At 39.7% G+C, this 17,969-nt stretch overlaps 1 protein-coding gene across 1 annotated transcript; it reads right to left on the reverse strand.

Moving 5' to 3' along the window:
• Positions 1 to 1,912: 1,912 nt before the first annotated feature.
• Positions 1,913 to 16,513, reverse strand: LOC141004313 (desmoglein-2.1-like). Its single transcript, XM_073475744.1, has 13 exons — positions 16,400 to 16,513; positions 13,821 to 13,979; positions 13,488 to 13,629; positions 12,246 to 12,406; positions 10,307 to 10,441; positions 9,950 to 10,135; positions 8,296 to 8,750; positions 8,058 to 8,200; positions 7,409 to 7,630; positions 6,012 to 6,254; positions 5,016 to 5,146; positions 4,515 to 4,832; positions 1,913 to 3,004 (listed from the first exon to the last, which is right to left on the reverse strand). The coding sequence occupies exons 1-13, from the start codon at positions 16,511 to 16,513 to the stop codon at positions 1,913 to 1,915; spliced, it is 3,501 nt and encodes a 1,166-aa protein (XP_073331845.1).
• Between the last annotated feature and the right edge of the window lie 1,456 nt (positions 16,514 to 17,969).

Genomic DNA, 17,969 nt, shown 5'->3' on the forward strand with positions numbered 1-17,969 from the left:
TCATTATGGCATTTCAGCATCCTCTTACTTTTTCCATCTTGTACTTTTTTGTCTTACTCGTATCTTTCACCACCATGTACTCCTCACTGAAGTGTATAATTCGGGGTGGACTCAAGGCTCAAATGTAATTACGTAATTGAAACTGAAGTGATGCACTCAACTTTTGTCATCCTCAGAGACCTCCACTGATCTGAGCGGCCTCACAGGCTGTTTTGTAAGCTCTCAGCAAACCAGACAAATATTTTGGCACACGGCCATCTAATGGCTTGAACATCAGCATCAGAATCTTATAATCAGTGCAGAACGAGACAGGGAGCCAATGAAAGTCGGCTGGGATAGTATGCAAATCTGTCTGAAATGAATTGCAACTTGAGAAGGTATATACTGCTGTGTGCCTGCTCTTGCCTGATCTTCCTCATTCCTTTAGGTTGTGTTCTTATCATGACAGACCATAATCATGGCATGTTAGAGATCCAATTACTGCCAAAAAAACCAAAGGCTTGTCATACACAGTAACATAATATATTATTCTAACACAAAAAGACATAAAACACTCATTGACCTAAATTGTTCCATAAAGAATTCAAGAGTTTATTAAAGTAAGCAAGTGTGACATAAATGCATTCCATTAGACATCCCTGAGACAGACATTATCTCCTAATGAATTCCAGTATATAAGCATCTCTCTGCATAGTAATGAATGAACCCCATGTTTCACCATATGTATAACCATATATTTATACACACGCACACACACACACACACAATGTAATCCTATAAACGTAAGAACAAGCAAGTTTAGATCAGTCGCACAAACCTCCACTTGCACACACACACACACACACACACACACACACGGAGAGAGAGAGCTTTATGTTATGCTTAAAAGTGCTTCTGCTTTAAAATAAATTGCGGTAATAGCATTAGCTCGGCAGAGTAACAAGGAAGAATCATTAACTTTTACCTTACAGTCCTCATAAACAAGGACCATTCCAAAGAGTTAACCTCAACCATATAACAACAATTCATGAAAACCAATAGTCTGACAAACCGCAGTGCTTTGATCAAGTGGTTGTGTTTTCTGATCTGGCTGTTGGTCTATTTTCTTTCGATGGTGTTGTTTTCATGCCACCACTCTAGCAGGAAAGAACATTACACCAATCTCCTGCACAGTCATTACATTACAACAGAGGCACTTAACAAAATAACATGCAAATATTACACCTACATAACCCTGAGACAAAGTACAGCCAAGGCTAACTCTCTTTTTGCAGATAATAAGTGATAAACCAGTATTGGCCACATAAAGAAACCTGATAATGATAATTAGAAAACATGTATCTTTTATGCTGTAATGCAGCCTGTATTTAAAACTGCATGATATTTGTTTTGCAAAAGTGGACTAAGCCAGCTCAAAGTGTGTGAAGACTGTAGAAGACTTTCTGGTAATGCTCCACTTGGAAACAGTGACACACTCCCAACATGAAGATTAAATTAACTCCTGGCCATGGTGTGTGAGCCACAAGAAATAAGAGAAACACAGACAATCATCAGTGCAGAACATGTTGACAAAAATACCTTTGCCAAAACAAACTATGCAATGGACAGAAAGAAAACTTGAATACTTGAAGCACATGAAAAACTATGAATATAAATGGTCTCAACATGGTCATTTTTTAAAATCAAAAATGCCAAGTAGGTATGCACTTTCATACAGGTTTTTTAGAAGCATATTTGGAATAAAGTAGAAGCTGTAGCATAAACATGCATAAACATGTAGCTTCATTCCATTTCAAACTGTTGCAGCACACCCTCCACCAATAAACTGACAAGCACACATGGACTGTCTTTCCAACGTGAGATATTATCTAGTCAGAAGTTTGAACCACATTAAAAAGTTTCTTTCTCCACATTACAATTCCGTGAACTTCTCCTGCACAACCACCTTGCTGAAGGTGGGCGTTGTGCCCACTGTGGTGGTAGATGAGCCCAATAAGCTGCTCTGTGAGCCAGCAGATGTGTGGCCATTGCTGTAGAGGACTCTTTGAGACCCAGAGCTATCACTACTCTTGGACAGACCTCCTGCCTCTTGGACCAGCTGCCCTCCACTGCTTAATGGCCCTCCAACCACCAGGACTCTCTGAGACCCTGAAAGTCCTCCTGACTGTAGAGTGCCCCCTTGCACAAAGGAGGTCTGGCTCCCCTTCATCACTTTCACTGACCCTGCAGGGACCTTGCCCTCCACGACCATCATTGTCTGGGAGCCAGGGAGGTTGCCAGTGTGGATCATGTTGACACCGCCCCCCTGGACCCCACTCCTCTCCACCAGGACCATGCCGGGACCCTGGGCTTGTCCGGTGGACATCAGTGGCTGTCCCTGAATAACCATGCCTTGGGCAGGACCACTCTGAGTGGCGTTAACCAGTACCATGCCCTGCAGGTTGGTGGCCGGTGCCTCAGCCAGCAGCATGGTGTTCTGAACCTGTGGCTGGACTACGTAGTGCATTGGCTGCATCACAGGGGTGGTGGTGTAGTAGACAGGCTGCTGCTGCTGCAGCAGGAGCATCTGGCCTTGATTTGCCATTCCTTGCTTTGCTGTGGTCATCCCTTGTCTCATCGTAGCTGTGTTTTCCTTCACCACCTGAGAGCTCTCAGATGTCTCCCTGACCACATTCTGAACTGTTTTGGGGATGGCTGGCTGCAGCTGGGGTGGAGGGGGCAGCTGCTGGGTAGTCACCACACTTGATACGGAGCTCTTAGTGTTGACAGAGGGAGTGGGTAGTGGAGTTAACACTTGTTTGACTTCCGTTGAGATCTTTTTGCCGCCACACACCTCAGCCAGGGTCTTGAACTTTGGCCCGAGTTCATCGAGGAACTGCAGGTCGTTGTCAGACTCCAGGAGGCTGCAGCAGCCCACTGAGCCAGCACAAGAGCTCTGACCCTCGTAGTCATAGACCAAAAGACCATCCTTTACTCCTTGGTTCTCACTGCCACTGTTCGCCTTCTGTTGAAAGAGCAAAAGAATCATCCCTAAGGTTAACTTTTTGTTAAGTGAGCACAGACCTTCAAAAAACTACAATTTCATTATTATTCTGTAGAAATACCAAGGGCTTTTTTATGTTCACATACTGTAACGTCGCAAACTCATGTCCGTCATCAAGTGCACATATTGAGGTACTTAGCTTCAAAAGCTCTTTAAAAAAGGTTCTCGGATGTAAAGGCCAAACTAAATGTTTTCTTTAACTAATAGGACACGATTTGGATTTAGTTTTTGAATTTGTAGTTGAGCTCGTTCCAGCAATACCTCTTTTATCCAGTATGATTTGTTTTCTATGAAAGGCCTGGGAGGAAAGTGTGAAAAAAAGATCTGGTGATCTAGTTTCTAAATATGTTCTAAAATGTTTTCTCTTGTGGTTTATCAGTTATGACAGCTGAAAAAAGGTTCTGCCAGGATAAAATGTAATAATAATAACAATAATAATAATAATAATACATTTCTTACATTCTTTTCATGTGGAGCATGCCCTGATGGGCCCTGAGGGGCAAGTACATTTTATTTTTCTGGTTATCTATTTTCTAAAAAAATAAAAGGAACTGCATGATGCATCCTTACATTCATCCATCAGACTTGGAAAATGGATCACCAGAAAATCAAAAATGCACATGCCTCTCAGAGCTTCTGTAGAACAGGTGGGGGCAAAGAAAAGCTTTTTTTTCTCTCTAGGTGAAAACAAAAGTCTTCCCAAGAAAATCTAGGGTGATAAAAAATAGATGGGCAAGAAAAGCGTAATTGAGAGCTCTAAGCCACACTCGGTGAGAAAACAAATAAATAAATTAAAAAAAGGTTGACAGTTGAAAACAATGCTCTGAAAACCGGGAGGAGGGGGGCAGGGTCATTTGAGAAAACAGGAGAAAAGTTTGTTTGAAAAAGTTTTGGCAGTGTTTGTCTTTGTTGTACTCATTTTGGCCACAAGGGGCTGAAGTGTTACCATCATGTTCTCAAGTTCTAAAATGATATAGGTTTTCTCAAATGTGTTTTTTAACACACAATGTTATGCTTGATCTGACTTGCTGAGAATAAACATTATTTCATCCATCACACAAACAACAGATTAGCACCTTATAGTACATCCCTAGCCAAAAGAAAGATGGGACAGTACTGTTAATTATCTTGCTGTGTTTTTCTCCCACTCCCACAGATGAAAACAAAATAACTTGATAATGGCAAAGAAAGTGTGTCTGTTTTCCCACCTTGCGAACTCTGTCCCCCACGTGTTTCACAAAAATTAAGGACTTTAGAAAGACTGTCCTGGCACAAACTTATTTTGACCCGTTCTTAAGTCATCGACACAAAAAAAGAAAACAATATAGATCAAATTTAGAAAATGGATCACCCAACATATTGTTTAAACTTGCCTCTCAGGGATTCCCAACATTTGAAAATCATCAACATAAATGGATGACAAAAGCCTGTTGTGGGTTACTGAAGACAAATTGTAGAAATGAATCCTCACCTGAGAATAGTACTGTCTCAGGAAGTGGTCTGGCAGAGCCATGCCATCATAAAATCCTCCACCGACTCCTGATTCTCTACTCTCAAACTCAGAGTAGAAGCCACTGCCGCGCCTCTGGTTCATCCTCCCCATTGTCCCTTCTCTGTGGACACTTGAAAAACCTTCCGGGTAGATCGCCCCATTCATCCCATCCATGGAAGTGACAGATTTCTGGTAATCCAAAGTTCCCATGGGCGCTATTGCTGAAGTTCTGTTAGCCATGCCCGTTTCGAGCATCTGTCCATCCATTTGTGTTGGCATGGTCATTAGCGGCACCTCCTATTATGGGCCAGTGATCAAAATGTTAGAGCAGATACACAGTTATTCTGCTGCCTAGCAGTCAAACATCACTTCATGCAGCTTTCAAGCAGCACCTCAGTAGCAGGTGACCAGTATGTATGGAAACATCCCTGTCCTCAACAGTGGTGTCATGTGTTTTAAAGGTAAATATGTTGGTCTTACCGTATTCTCTCCCTGGCCCTCAGTGCGGTAGTTAATGAGGTGTGATTTGGTGTCAAAAGGCATCTCAGTAAAGTTCCCTGGCAGTCCCGCAGCCCCCCCACATTTACAGAAGAGCAGCAACAGAGGAATGACTGTAAAAACAACAACAACAAAGTTTTAGTCTAACTTGAAAGCTGTGATGTGGGGACTGCAGTGGTGGTGTGTCCTCCAAAAAAGGAAGGGCAGTTTCAATTTCCTTGGCACAATACAATATGGTTATGTCTTCTTGTGATAAGCAACCATGTAGTTCTTTACTAGCAACACATGTTGTTTCTATAACTTCTGGTGCACGTAGCATGCTGTAATACATCTGACATTTTGTTATTGTCTGACTGTCTGGCCTCTTCAGGGTGGCGTCAGATTTGGCCGATTGCTACCTGCTGCTCAGACTCACAATCACATCTAAAACTAAAGAGATCAGAATTAACTCTGATTGATTTTCCCACCACAACTGCTAGTTCCTTGTGGCTGTTGGACTATTTTAAAGGACCTGAAAACATATTTTGTCATTTATTAAATCAAGATAAAAACACTGTTTTGTGCCAATGTAACAACCGTTGTCGTCATTTTTATACACAGCCTTGATGAAGATTTTTTTTTACTGTTAATAAAAACTCTGTAACATGTTTTATTTTCTTTAATTGATCTCTGTTTTAGAGAGTAATAGAGACATATTCCAGATTTAAAATCAGGTTTTCATAGAGTTCTAGTGTCTGGGTATAATCCCTTTATCTCCCTTATCTCTATTATTTAATAGACTTCAATTGGCTTTACATTCATTATGTAACATCCAATGTATAGAGAATATTTTTTAAAATGTATTGGTGCCCCACATATTAATCTATAATTAACTTTAATTGGATTTAACCTACCTCAATCTTTCTTGGGATTGTCTTGAATTTAAAAAGCTGTTGATCACACAACCCTTCATTAGAATGAGCATCACATTATACTTACGCAGTAAGAGCAGCAGGCCTAGGAGTAGCAGTCCAATGCCTGCAGGTCCTAACTCTGCTCCTTTGCTGGTCTGACCATTGGCACCTCGTTCTCCACATTGCTTTCCATCCTCACAGGTACAAACTGGGATGCTCACTTTTTGTGGTTGTGGACAAGCCTTCCCCTGCTCGTCCTTCACCACCAAGGTCACTTCATAAATACCAGGCCACATGGACTCCTGGGCCCTCAGGATAGCTGCAGTTTCTGCCAGCAACAAGGAAAACATGAAAAGTGTACAAATTTATTTTTGTTTTATACTCAAGTTAACAGTAATCTAGAATAAAGAATCAAGCTTAAATTAGCCTTTTTCCAGATCCTACTTAAAAACAAGGTTTATAACATTCTGGTGATCGGGGTTGTGAGGTTTACTTCAATAATGTATTCCAATACAGCTACTAACAATAATCTGTCACAACCAAATAACTTGGCCCTATTTTGATGTTTTCTGCGTTAAAGACTAATAATGGTGAAATACCCTCCCATTTTTTTCTCTTCTTCATTAAAGACAATTATGATGAAGCTGTAAGATTAGCTCTGGTTTCACGTGAGACCAGAGTGGTGTTGTGAGACTCATGAAGTGTTGTGATGTGCTCATATGCATGATAGTTTATCGTTCTTTATGTTAAAATGTATTCTAAAATCATGGCTGCCTACACTTCAGTTTAGTTTGGAGTGTGATTCTGTATCAGTGAAGTTGTTGCATTTTTTGAGTAGGCATTCTACAGCATTACCCACCACAGGATCTGGGTCACAAAAGTCATGTCAAGTCAATAATCAAGGTTAATGATTAACAGGTTTGGTTGATCAGCATACCTGCCAACCTTCAGACATCATGGCCTAAATCAGTTTTATTTTTTAGAGTTTTATTAATTTATGATTTTTCCATAAATATACTAATATAATAATATACATACTAATATAATAAGCCCTTATTGGGAATCGCTCGTAAGTTTCAGAGAGCAACAGAGACAACCCATAGTAATTCACTGTAACTCCTGCCTGCCGGTATGCACTGCAATGCAGAGGCTCAGTATGTCAGATTTCTTTTTCTGTTCAAAGTATTCTGTTACTCCACAAGCCTGCTGTTGATCCACTAGTCTTATATGCATTAGTGTCCCAGTCAAAACAATCTTAATGCTATTTTACAGGACAAACTTTATTATCAACCCTGTGAATTTACTCTGTATTTGTGAAGCTTTAAGCACTTTTCTAGAATTGAGAAAGTCTTTTAACTTTGGAAACCCCTACTTGTAAAAAAACAAAACAAAAACAACATACTAAGCCATTTTAAACTTTGTAGCAACTGTATTTGTAAATGTTATCTACCATAACTTAATAATTGGCAGTGTTCTCCTCACCATTGAGATGCTCCACCTGCCATTTGCCCTTAGTGCCCTCTGGGACAATGGCAAAGTCAAATGGTGCTCCATTAGGGAAAACATCCTCATCCTTGGCATTCACAATAACAGCATTATTCGTAGTACACATAGACTGGAGGTTACTGGTCAGCTCGGGGCAGTGGTCGTTAGAATCTTCCACTTGGATGGCTATGGTGCCGGTTGATGTCTTTCCATTTATATCTGAATTGGAAAAAGAGAAATAAGAACATAAATTCAGCATTTCCTTTATTTCCATTCTTCAGAGACAAGTACATAGTCAAGCATTTCATCCCGGACATGAGGGAAAACAGGTGTACGCAATTGTTTGCCCAGCTAGTGGTGGGAACTAAAGGTGCTCTAAGATTGAAGCTGAAGCAAGTTTTCTCTATATTCCATTATTTCCATAATTTTGTACTGTTTTGCAGTGTGTGACTATTCACCACAAACAGCAAGTGTATTTATTTTCTATGCCAAAATAAATAAATAATAATAAATTATTCTACATCTATGCTCCCAAAAGATAAAATGTTGTTACTCTATGGCAATAGAGTCACTTTTTACAGCTACTTCACTAGTCTGACATGTAAAACATCTAGAGCTGGAACAGACACACAGGTGAAGAGTGTACCTTCTGGAATGCTCAGCACTTGAGCATAATAGGTCCCATTGACCAGGAATGGAGATTCTCTGTCAGGCTTCTTGTTTAGTTTGATCTCAGCTGTCTTTGGATCGATGGTTAGCCAGTTGTCAGGGTCTGAGCCCTTGGCATACCTGCAGCAGAAATAAGTAGAATCAGTTGTTATCATTGAATAGAGTAAGATGACAATGTAGTTTTAGGCTTTCGTGTGTTTTGAGTATGCACTGACCTGACATTCTCAGCTGGTTTCCCAGTGTCTCCATCTATTGCAGGGTATTTGGCAATAACCTCACTAAAGTCGATTTCGCCTCCCTCTGAGATGGGAATAGATTTGACTTTGGGGTCAAAAGCTGCCCCCTCAGGCTGATTCTTGACATTGATTTTGATTGGATAGGTTTTGAAATTGGTCCCACTTTGCCATGATGATCCTCCAGACCAACTTCCACCACTAGTGGAACCACCTGTTCCGCCTCCCCCACCTGCACCGCCTCCCCCCCCAGCACCTGTTGGTCCGCCTCCTCCACCTCCTCCGCCTCCTCCGCCTCCCCCTCCTGCACCCCCTCCTGCACCCCCTCCGAAACTTATACCAGCTCCAACATTTCCCCCAGATCCACTATGTGGTGGAGCCTTGTTCCTCACAGCTATTCCTAGGTCAAGGTCCTTCACGTCCTCAAAATTCACAGCCTGTGAAATGGCACACACAAACACAATAGACAAAGTTCATTAATATAACTATAAAAGATATTAACATTTGTCAATACAGACTCACTACATTGAATAAAATAAGGACTTTACTGCAGATGCTGTGTATTGGTTAAATCAGTGTTGTTAATGTAATGTTCAATCAATATGGGATAAAAAACACAGTTTGTGTTTAACACTTTGAGACAGCTAAAACTCAAAGGCAGGCAAACAATCTGCAGAGTTGCCACCCTTCAAAGCATTGGCATACCCTCAGAGAATTTTCATCTGAATGTGGTGGAAGGGTTATTTTACACTCATAATCCTAGGTGCCATTTTTTCAGCTAGTGCTAAGGTAAAGACAAATTTTGCTTTGTGAGCCCGCCATGTACCAGAAATGGAAACAAATGACACCAGCTCTGGAAACAAACTCCTGGTTAAGGCCTGGACTCTACTATCAGAATTGCCCCAAACTGGGATTAGGATTGTGGGGTTTCTCTGAGCGGTGTGTTTTTAGTGGAATTGTTATTGTCATTGTCATTGATTGTCCACCACCAACACAACATTTGAGCATTAGGTGGTTCATATGTGCACCTGGTACTGGAACATCTAAGGTAAAAGACTTTGAATGTTATGAAAAGAAAAGTTAACTGATCACCATCTGGTGCTGAGTTGGCACAGGCGGTAGGAAAGACTGCCGAACAGACCTGGTAAGACCAAACTTATAATGAAGGGGAGTGTTGGACTGACTTCCGCCTCCACAGAATTTATGCAGTGCAGAAAATTCTTGTTTATGAGTTATAACTTATAATTTATATTCCAGTCCTGTGTACACCTGCTCCCTTCATAATGGGCAGATTACCTTTTATAATTTGTCATCAAGTATAATCTGCAATTACCAGATTAATCCCACAAAAGATTGGAAGACCTAACAGTATTTTTCCTCTCAATTAGAATTGCAGAAACAAGGTGCTCAAGTATCTCATTTGGTAGAGTATGCGCCCCATGTACAGAGGCTGTGTCCTCGCTGCAGGGTTCTGGCCAGGGTCCAAATCTTGCTTGTGGCCCTTTGCTGTATGTCATCTTCTCTCTAATCCCGTTACCTATCCATCTTCTGCTGTACTATTAACATAAAGCCAGGAAAAGGGCAAAAATAATAAAATACAATTGCAGAAACACTTTTGTTGCTCATTCATCATTACCTTGTCAAGCATTAGGATGCCCTCATTGGTCTTGGGGTCTGTTTTAATGCTGAAGTATCCTGCCTCGTTGCCGCTGACAATGTCAAACACAGCCTCCCAGTTGTCTGTTCCCTTCATGTCCAGGTCCTCTGCTTTGAGTCTCATTACCTCAACATTGTATTCGTTCTCCTCAATGTTGGCCTCATACTGCAAGTAAAAAACACATTATGATATGAAAGTAGAAAGGGTTCATTTTTTCTTTTTTCTTTCAACAACACAAAAGAAAACACTGAAATTATGCAGCTCATAACCATACAGTTATATGTACAGTTTATATATGAACAGTAAACTACAGAAGAGTGTAAGAAAGAAAACTACATTTTCTTTTTCCAGAGTGGGAAGGTTGTCATTCACATCTCGGACATTAATGGTAACAGTTGAGGTTGCAGAATATCCCCCTGGTTCGCCATCCAAGTCTTGAGCTTTCACCGTCAGAGTGTACTGATCAGCTGTCTGAAATTAGAAAATGGCCATAAATTACTTTCAAGGACTGTATCACATATTGCTGTGAAACAGAACTAATGTGTGAATTCTGAGAATTGAACTTGAACTATACTGTGTATAGTAATACACATAGGACATGTATGTTCTAAGTTTGCTACATGGTTGCACCATGAAGCAATGCTCCCATTTGCTGTAGTTTCAGATATCACAGGATTCATAGCCAACGAACTTGTCAGTCTGGTCCAGTCAATAGTCATCGACATTAAAGGAACTTATTGAATATGTTGATCAAATTGCCAATCCCCAAGAGGATTACAAGGCCATGTGTATGTGGGTCATTCATAACTTGTCCTCCCTGAATTCATGTTATATGTCAGTCAGAGCCACTTGTGTCAAATTATCTAGGACCAATCAGTGCAACAATTGGTGTTGTATTACGAGAAGAAGTCTCTGCACATGAATTTTTTACCCTGGTGAGCATCTAAGACAAGACATCTTGGGGTAATTCATTAATATATAACGATGTATTGCCAGATACATAGTACAAGGGTAAATCTATAAAACAATAAACTTTTTGAGGCAACAGGCATGCTGCAATTTCTCTACATAAGATGATGATGGAATGAAATAAGACTGAGCTGCTTTTGGTTTGAAGATGGGGAACACAAGTCCCATTTTCTTTTGTCGTAGTCCAATGGTGTCTACAATGATACTTCAAGGAGAACAGTTAAAACAAGTGTTAATGGAAACATTCTGCAATAATGTTTTGGTCACTCTGGGGCAAAGTAACAAGCTGTAAACACAACATTGAGGCATATGATGCATAATGTTGTTATGGTGAATGTGCTGGCATACTATTCTCCATGAACACATCCTACAGATATGGAGCATGTCAGCAGTTATTTCGAGTTAGAGATGGGTCTAGCTCTGGTTTGGTCCCTAGTACTGACTCCTGAGAACAATATCTAGCTCTAGCTGCTAAATGGCCCACTATATTCATCAGCTAGTTCCCTACTTTGTCACTGTGGGAGCTGGTTCTGGGCAGGTAGTATACAGTGGGTTAGGGTTATTAGGGGTAATTTTTGTAATTTCCATCCACCCACTGCTGCTGCTGGAAACAAGGTCCGTGAGAACAGATATGCAGGCCAGAAAACAAAAACAATGGGCTGAAAGAAGCTACAAAGTGCAGGCTCCAGAATTGGATGACATTTCTCTTTTCAGCACCCACTTTCACTTTAGGGCCCTGATTTACCAGGCCGACAGTCAGCCGTCAGCCTATGTCGAGGCCTTTGGTGATCATGTGTGGCCCTACTTTTGTGGTGTATATCTGCTGTTCTGAGTCTTCTAGTTTTCCTTTTGGACAAATACAGACTACCTACCTAGTCGTATGGAAAGTTACTTCCTCTAATGTAGGCAAAGTCTTCGTTGTGTGATCAAGCACAGGTTTTTGGGTGAGACACAGGCGACAAGAGGTTTCCCAATTTATGCAGCTTTTTGATGTTGTATTTGGACACCTATGCTTAGTCATTTGATCCATGTTTGGTAAAATGGTTGCTTTGAGCAGTTTATAGTATGTATTTGTCATAAATCTTGTGTAGGCAGAATTAGCAATAGTAAAAGTCATGAGGGCGAGAAAAGACAGAAGTACATTGTCTCAGGAGAAGAACTCCACCCCGTTGTTACCATCTTGTCAACACCTTGAGTTAATGTGATTGGTGACTGGACTAACTGACACTGATCAACTGATGGTGTGAAGGAATTATGTTCTCTGGAATTTACAGTAGCCCTGTGGATATGTTGGTGTTATCCATACTTCTCTATCCAAGGTAGGCTTGTTGACGTAGATGGTCCCATCCTTGGAAATGGTGAACATGTCACCAGGTGGATTCTGATCCAATAAGGTGAAGGCAATTAAAGAGTTCTTATTTCCTGGTTCATCAGCATCAGTTGCATTTATTTTCATAACTGGAGTTCCTGTAAATAACAGATAATGAAACGATCATTAAACTTAAATATGCCCTGAGTAGTTTTGTTGCAAACAAACAAATTGTTTTTACATTGTGTTTTTATTCATGCCCAGTGCCCACATTGTGTAAATAACAGGGCTGTCAAAATATCACCTTAATTTCAATTAATTAATTAACAGAAAAAGAACGCCTTAAAATTAATTGCGCTCTATGATGCCCCTTAACCTTACGTCACTGAACACAGTAGCTTTGTAAACATGATAGAGGCAGATAATGAAACACTGCTGCACATACTGAATGGGAAAGTCCCACTGCAGCCAATGTTTCTAACTGCCAACAGTTAACATTCTTTCTCAAACCAAGAATGGGCTGTGATTAATAGTCAGATGTTATACAATCACTACCAGACACTGTTGTTTCAGCCTGATTCACATCAATTGCATGGATATTGGCACAGATACAAATAGCATGGATGTTATCAAGGATAGTGATCGCTGTTACTTAAACATAAGGTCTTCTTGTGTATAAAGGGGCTACAGAGTTTATTCACGGTCAAACTGTGACCTGTACTGTACAGTTGGTGGCAGTAGACAACCTCTCTGCTAAACGTTCCATCTGCTCCAGCAGCTAACAGCTGTCAGCTCTGAGCTCAGCCTGTCCCAACAGCTTAATCAGAAGGAAAAAATATATATATAGATATATCTATATATATATAGCTATCTATATATAGATATATATGTACATATATACATATATATATATATAAATATATATGCGTGGGACAAACAAAACCGGGACGCACTCAAAAAGACTATTCACACACATGTGGTTGTGGATAGTGCAGTATACATTCTTGAAATTGGTTGCATGGTTTACAGCTGATCGAGAGGTGGCAGTGATGGGCCAAGAAAGATAAAGAATACTATGTATAAAACATGGATGCTAGCAATGCAAGATTAAAAAACTCTTCTTTAAAACACAAAATCTGCTTTGCATGAAATACATTCAACATGTTTGATTTCAAATATACATACAATGTATAGTGATGGCGATTTGTGAGAGCTGTATATCAAAACAGAAACACCAACCTTTAGGGCTGAGTTCATTCACTTCCCCGAGTTGAATTGCTTGAAACACCGGAGGGTTGTCGTTCACATCTACAACCTTGAATCGTATCTCAACATTTTCCTCTGCTAAAGTGCCATTTCTGTACTTAGCAACACCATGAAGCTGAAACAGAAAAGTCAAATGTCTTTATCGTGCATTTACAATAAGAAATGGCCTGTGGCAGTTTAACAAATTGCTGCCAAATTGTTGAATATTTAATGTGAAAAGCAGCAATTGAATCTTAGCACGGGAAAAGTGACGTTAGAGTCAAAAAGTACAGTAGAATACAAAAGAATCATTCAAGTGACACTCACATCATATGTACTAATGAACTCCCTGTCAAGCTTTTGGGTCACACTAATTAGTCCATTGATAGCGTTGACCACAAACACATGATAGGGAGGCTTGCTTGCACCAGCACCTTCAAGAGAGTACAAAATATTCTCGGTACCATCGTCAAAATCTGAGTGAATCTGAAATACAGAGAAGAAGAGCTGATTAGGATGAACGCAGTCTAATTCATAAGAGTTAAAGTGCACCAGAAGAAAACAACAAAAAAGGATTTGCACCAGACAAACAAGAATGAATAACTGCAACGTTTTTAAATGATTTATTTGATTAGAGAAGAACCCCAAACTCCTAACCATCATTCATTGTTCAGTGCTTATCAATAAACATCTCAGTGCTGTCCCTCAAGTATTTAATGTCTCTCCAACTTGCTGGCTTCTTATGCTCCCTTCAAGGTCTCCTCCCTGCAGAATCAGTATAAGCTTGACTGTTTTAAAAGAGTGTTGTCTTTGTTGAGGAGTCTGAAAATGTTGCTGTGGCTCCCTCTAGTGACTGATGGTGTTTTTTTTTTCTTTTTTCAAAATTTCTTCTTGCAAATCTCCAAATGTTAGTGAAACATACTATTGAAGCTCATTGAAACTGAGGTTTGTGTTTTCATTTTGCTGAATGTACTGTAAGCATACTGTGTGTACAAATGGTGTGCTGACCATTTGTTTCTGGCAACTGGGTATGAGAAAGATGAAATTGGTTACTGACCAAAGTAAATAGACTATAAAACATTTATATGTAAATAACTGTCTGAAATCACTGGATTTACTGTTCATCAAATTTGAAAATCCAAAATTGACACAGATGGACCCCACGTCTAATACTGTACATGGATTAACCAATCCAAACCTTTAATTCTTAGCTCATTTTTGACTAAAAACTAATTTAGTAAGATAAGAATAAATGCCTCATACTTTGTGTTGACCGGTCTAAAGTCTTGAAATTTGGTACAGGCATACTCTGGGCAAGTATCTAGCCATATGACTTAGGTAAAATGCAAAAATTGTGCCTATAAAATGGTTTCACTACCACTACCAGACACTGTCAAAATATGGCTTCATTAATATTAGATTCTGTCCACTAAAGCCTTACGGATAAATGATTTGACTCAAAAGTCAATTTAGCATCTCTGGCCTGGCTCTCGCTTGGCTAAAGTTCCATCTATCAGAAAGAACAGAATGCATTATCTTATAGCAAAATAAATAATTGACTGATCTGACTGTTCTTGGCCCTTTGCTCTACTTTGTATATTTCACTTCTTGGCCATATAAGCAGATGAACATTCTCAAGCTAAAAAATTTTGGGACTTGCCTGTCTGTGGTGAAAAAACAGATGTCAGAGAATTGGTCACTGGCCCCACTCGACAGAGACACCATTTTGATCAGGTGATGGTAAATCTTAATAACAGTGTTATTCCTCAAAGCTCAACTGTCAAGAATCTTGGTGTTACATTTGATTCTACCCTTTCTTTTGATCAGCACATTTAATAAATTACCACGGTCACATTACCACTTAAGCAACATAGCTAAAATTAGGTCTTCACATGAACAAGAACATATTATCATATTAAACCATATTAAACTTGGATATTAAACCAATCCTAGTCTTACTTAGTCTAGATTGTTTTATGTAATATAGTCTGGTAATTGCAGTCTCTTTGTTAGTAAACTAGTTTCATCTTGAAAGACCTAATCAATGACATTTTGGACAATATGTCTTTTTGCTATAACCTCCGACAACTCATGGCAGCTCATGTACCTTAAGACCTCCCCTCAACCCCACGCTTAATCTCTGTTGTTTATTTGTTTATTTTTAGGTTATTTTGTAACATTGAATGTGCTTCTTACAGGTGCAGAGAGGCACCCGATGACCTCTGTTCCTTATATGCACAATATATGATTATGCCTATGCTGTTTCACTTTTTTCATTGTTGTAAGATTCCCCTACGACACTTTAAGGACCACTAGGTGCCTGTCTTGGTGGGAACCTGGGTAAATGTGACGAGAATGTCGGCAGTACAGTATGTAAGGGTCGAGGAAAAAAACAGTACAATACCCACACACTGCTACCACTACATACAGTAGCTTAAAATCAGAATGGTCTTGTCAGAAGTTGATGTGTTGTCCTCTTTGCCCAGGTTCTTTCTTTAATTCCATGTTTCACAATGGTCATGTCAGTAACAGTATCCAGCAATTGAGCCAAATTCCTTTCCACCACTCCACTATCCCCAGCCTTGTCTCCATGCTCACAGCCAGGCAGTGCAATGAACATTTCTGCCATCTCCACATCTTTAGATTGAACTTGATCTATTACCTGCGGCACATTGTAAGTTTTCTTGTGAGCCATCTTGTCTCCATCTATCCTCTGATCAGTTAGTTGAATTGTTTGCTTCAGTTAATGAAACAGAACTATTTCAAAGGCCTATGCTATAATGCCACTATTTTTTTTATACAGTTATCAGCTAAACATCCCTTTCTACAGTTATTCATTCTGGTTGCTGAATATGTTCAGGGTCAAAGGTAGCTGGTAGCATTACAGACAAAGACCAATGACTCACCTTGGCAATAGATGCGTCTTTAGTGTAGTCTTCATTTTCTATCAGTGGTTTCCTAGGGGGAATCCAGATAGCCTTCACCACAGCAACAGCACAGAGCTGCAACACAGTAGACATAATTACTTCACAATGACCCCGTACTTGACATATTTATCTGTCGTCCACACATGTAAAGTCTGCATATCACTTAAGGTTGGAATATCAGATATTCCAGCATATGATCAAATTGTATGAAAAAAACAAAGACAAAAAGAAACTGTCAACAGAGACGACAATGACAAAGTCTTTCTAAACTCATAGACAACTTTATGGATTAAGTGTGTGCTGTCAGCCCTTTTACTGGAAGCAAAAGAGCTCAGTCTCACAGCAAGAGCAAGATATCATACCTCCTTACACAGTGTGTCATTACCCTCCAGCCGAGTCAAAAGTCTGTTGACTAAGTCTACTGAATCTGTTGTAGACGCAATAGAATCTGTTTTTAATAAATTCAGAGTAAAGCACTGCCATGCTACTAATTTTAAATCTGGCTATGTTGTGGTTTTATTACCTTTATTCCTACATTTCCTTTTGTCTTCACACTGGACATGAACAGCGGCTGGGTGAAAGACCAGTGCTTATCTGCTATAGTAATAATTACGATGGCCACTAGAGGTCACTGCCCAGGAAGAAACTTCAAAATGGGTCGTAATAAGCTGCTTTCACAGTCGACCTAAATGGTCCTGTTTCTGTTGAGGACAGGCTGGATTTGCAGTGTTATTGAAGGGAAGTTTTGTTGTTTTTCTTGATAGTTTGGGGAATTCATCATTATGCAGGAATCTCAATCTCTCCAGAGTTCTTTGCATAGTTTACCTTCTTGTTGTTTTGGCATTTGCCCCAACAGCACTTTTCTATGAGAGCTATTCGCTAATAAATTGTAAGCAAAACTGGGGAGTCTTTCTCAGTGATTTGACTGGGCGTTCAACACTGAAAGAGAAGAGTCTTGACACTCACTGTTAACAATGATATGTTTCACTTTGAGATCATTTGATTCCCTCAGATTTTAAAGGGAAAATACATTTGACAAGAATTTACATAGTAATTTGAGTTATTTGAGAAACTTAATTTAATAATTGTCTCCCTGAGGTAGAAATGTGGGAAAGAGTTCAATTCATAATGTAACACTTTTTGTTTATTGATGTTGGATTAAAGGCATCACATTCAAATGTGCTTTGACAGTCGTATGTTGTGAATCAGAGAATCCAACTACTTATGAAAGATCTTCCTTAACCTCTATTTTTAATAAAACATGAAAGATTACCAGTTATGTCAACCTCGTCAACCCACATAGTTAAAATGGCAGCTCTATCCAGTTTGAAGATGGTGGAGCTATGCAGAAAAATAACAGTGGTTATAAAAAGAAAGAAAGACGTTCTGTTCTAACAAGAACAAAACACATGGAATAGTGTGCCAGATGTCAGTCAAGCATAGTCTGAACATGCCTAAACAGAGGTACGCTTCTTCCTGAGAAGAATTGCACTGTACTGTTGTACTGAGCCCGCCTGGTGACATTTGAGGTGAAAAAAGAGGTTCAAGA

Source organism: Pagrus major, chromosome 11 (genome assembly GCF_040436345.1).
Source record: "Pagrus major chromosome 11, Pma_NU_1.0".
Taxonomy (NCBI): Eukaryota; Metazoa; Chordata; class Actinopteri; order Spariformes; family Sparidae; genus Pagrus; species Pagrus major.

Bases quoted from the DNA above. Each gene is read 5' to 3' on its own strand.
- LOC141004313 (XM_073475744.1), bottom strand. From the start codon at position 16,513: ATGTCTACTGTGTTGCAGCTCTGTGCTGTTGCTGTGGTGAAGGCTATC. The intron at 10,442-12,245 runs GTATGGATAACA...TTCTAATTTCAG, and splicing joins AGCCTACCTTGGATAGAGAA to ACAGCTGATCAGTACACTCT. The intron at 5,147-6,011 runs GTAAGTATAATG...TTGTTTTTACAG, and splicing joins AGGCCTGCTGCTCTTACTGC to TCATTCCTCTGTTGCTGCTC.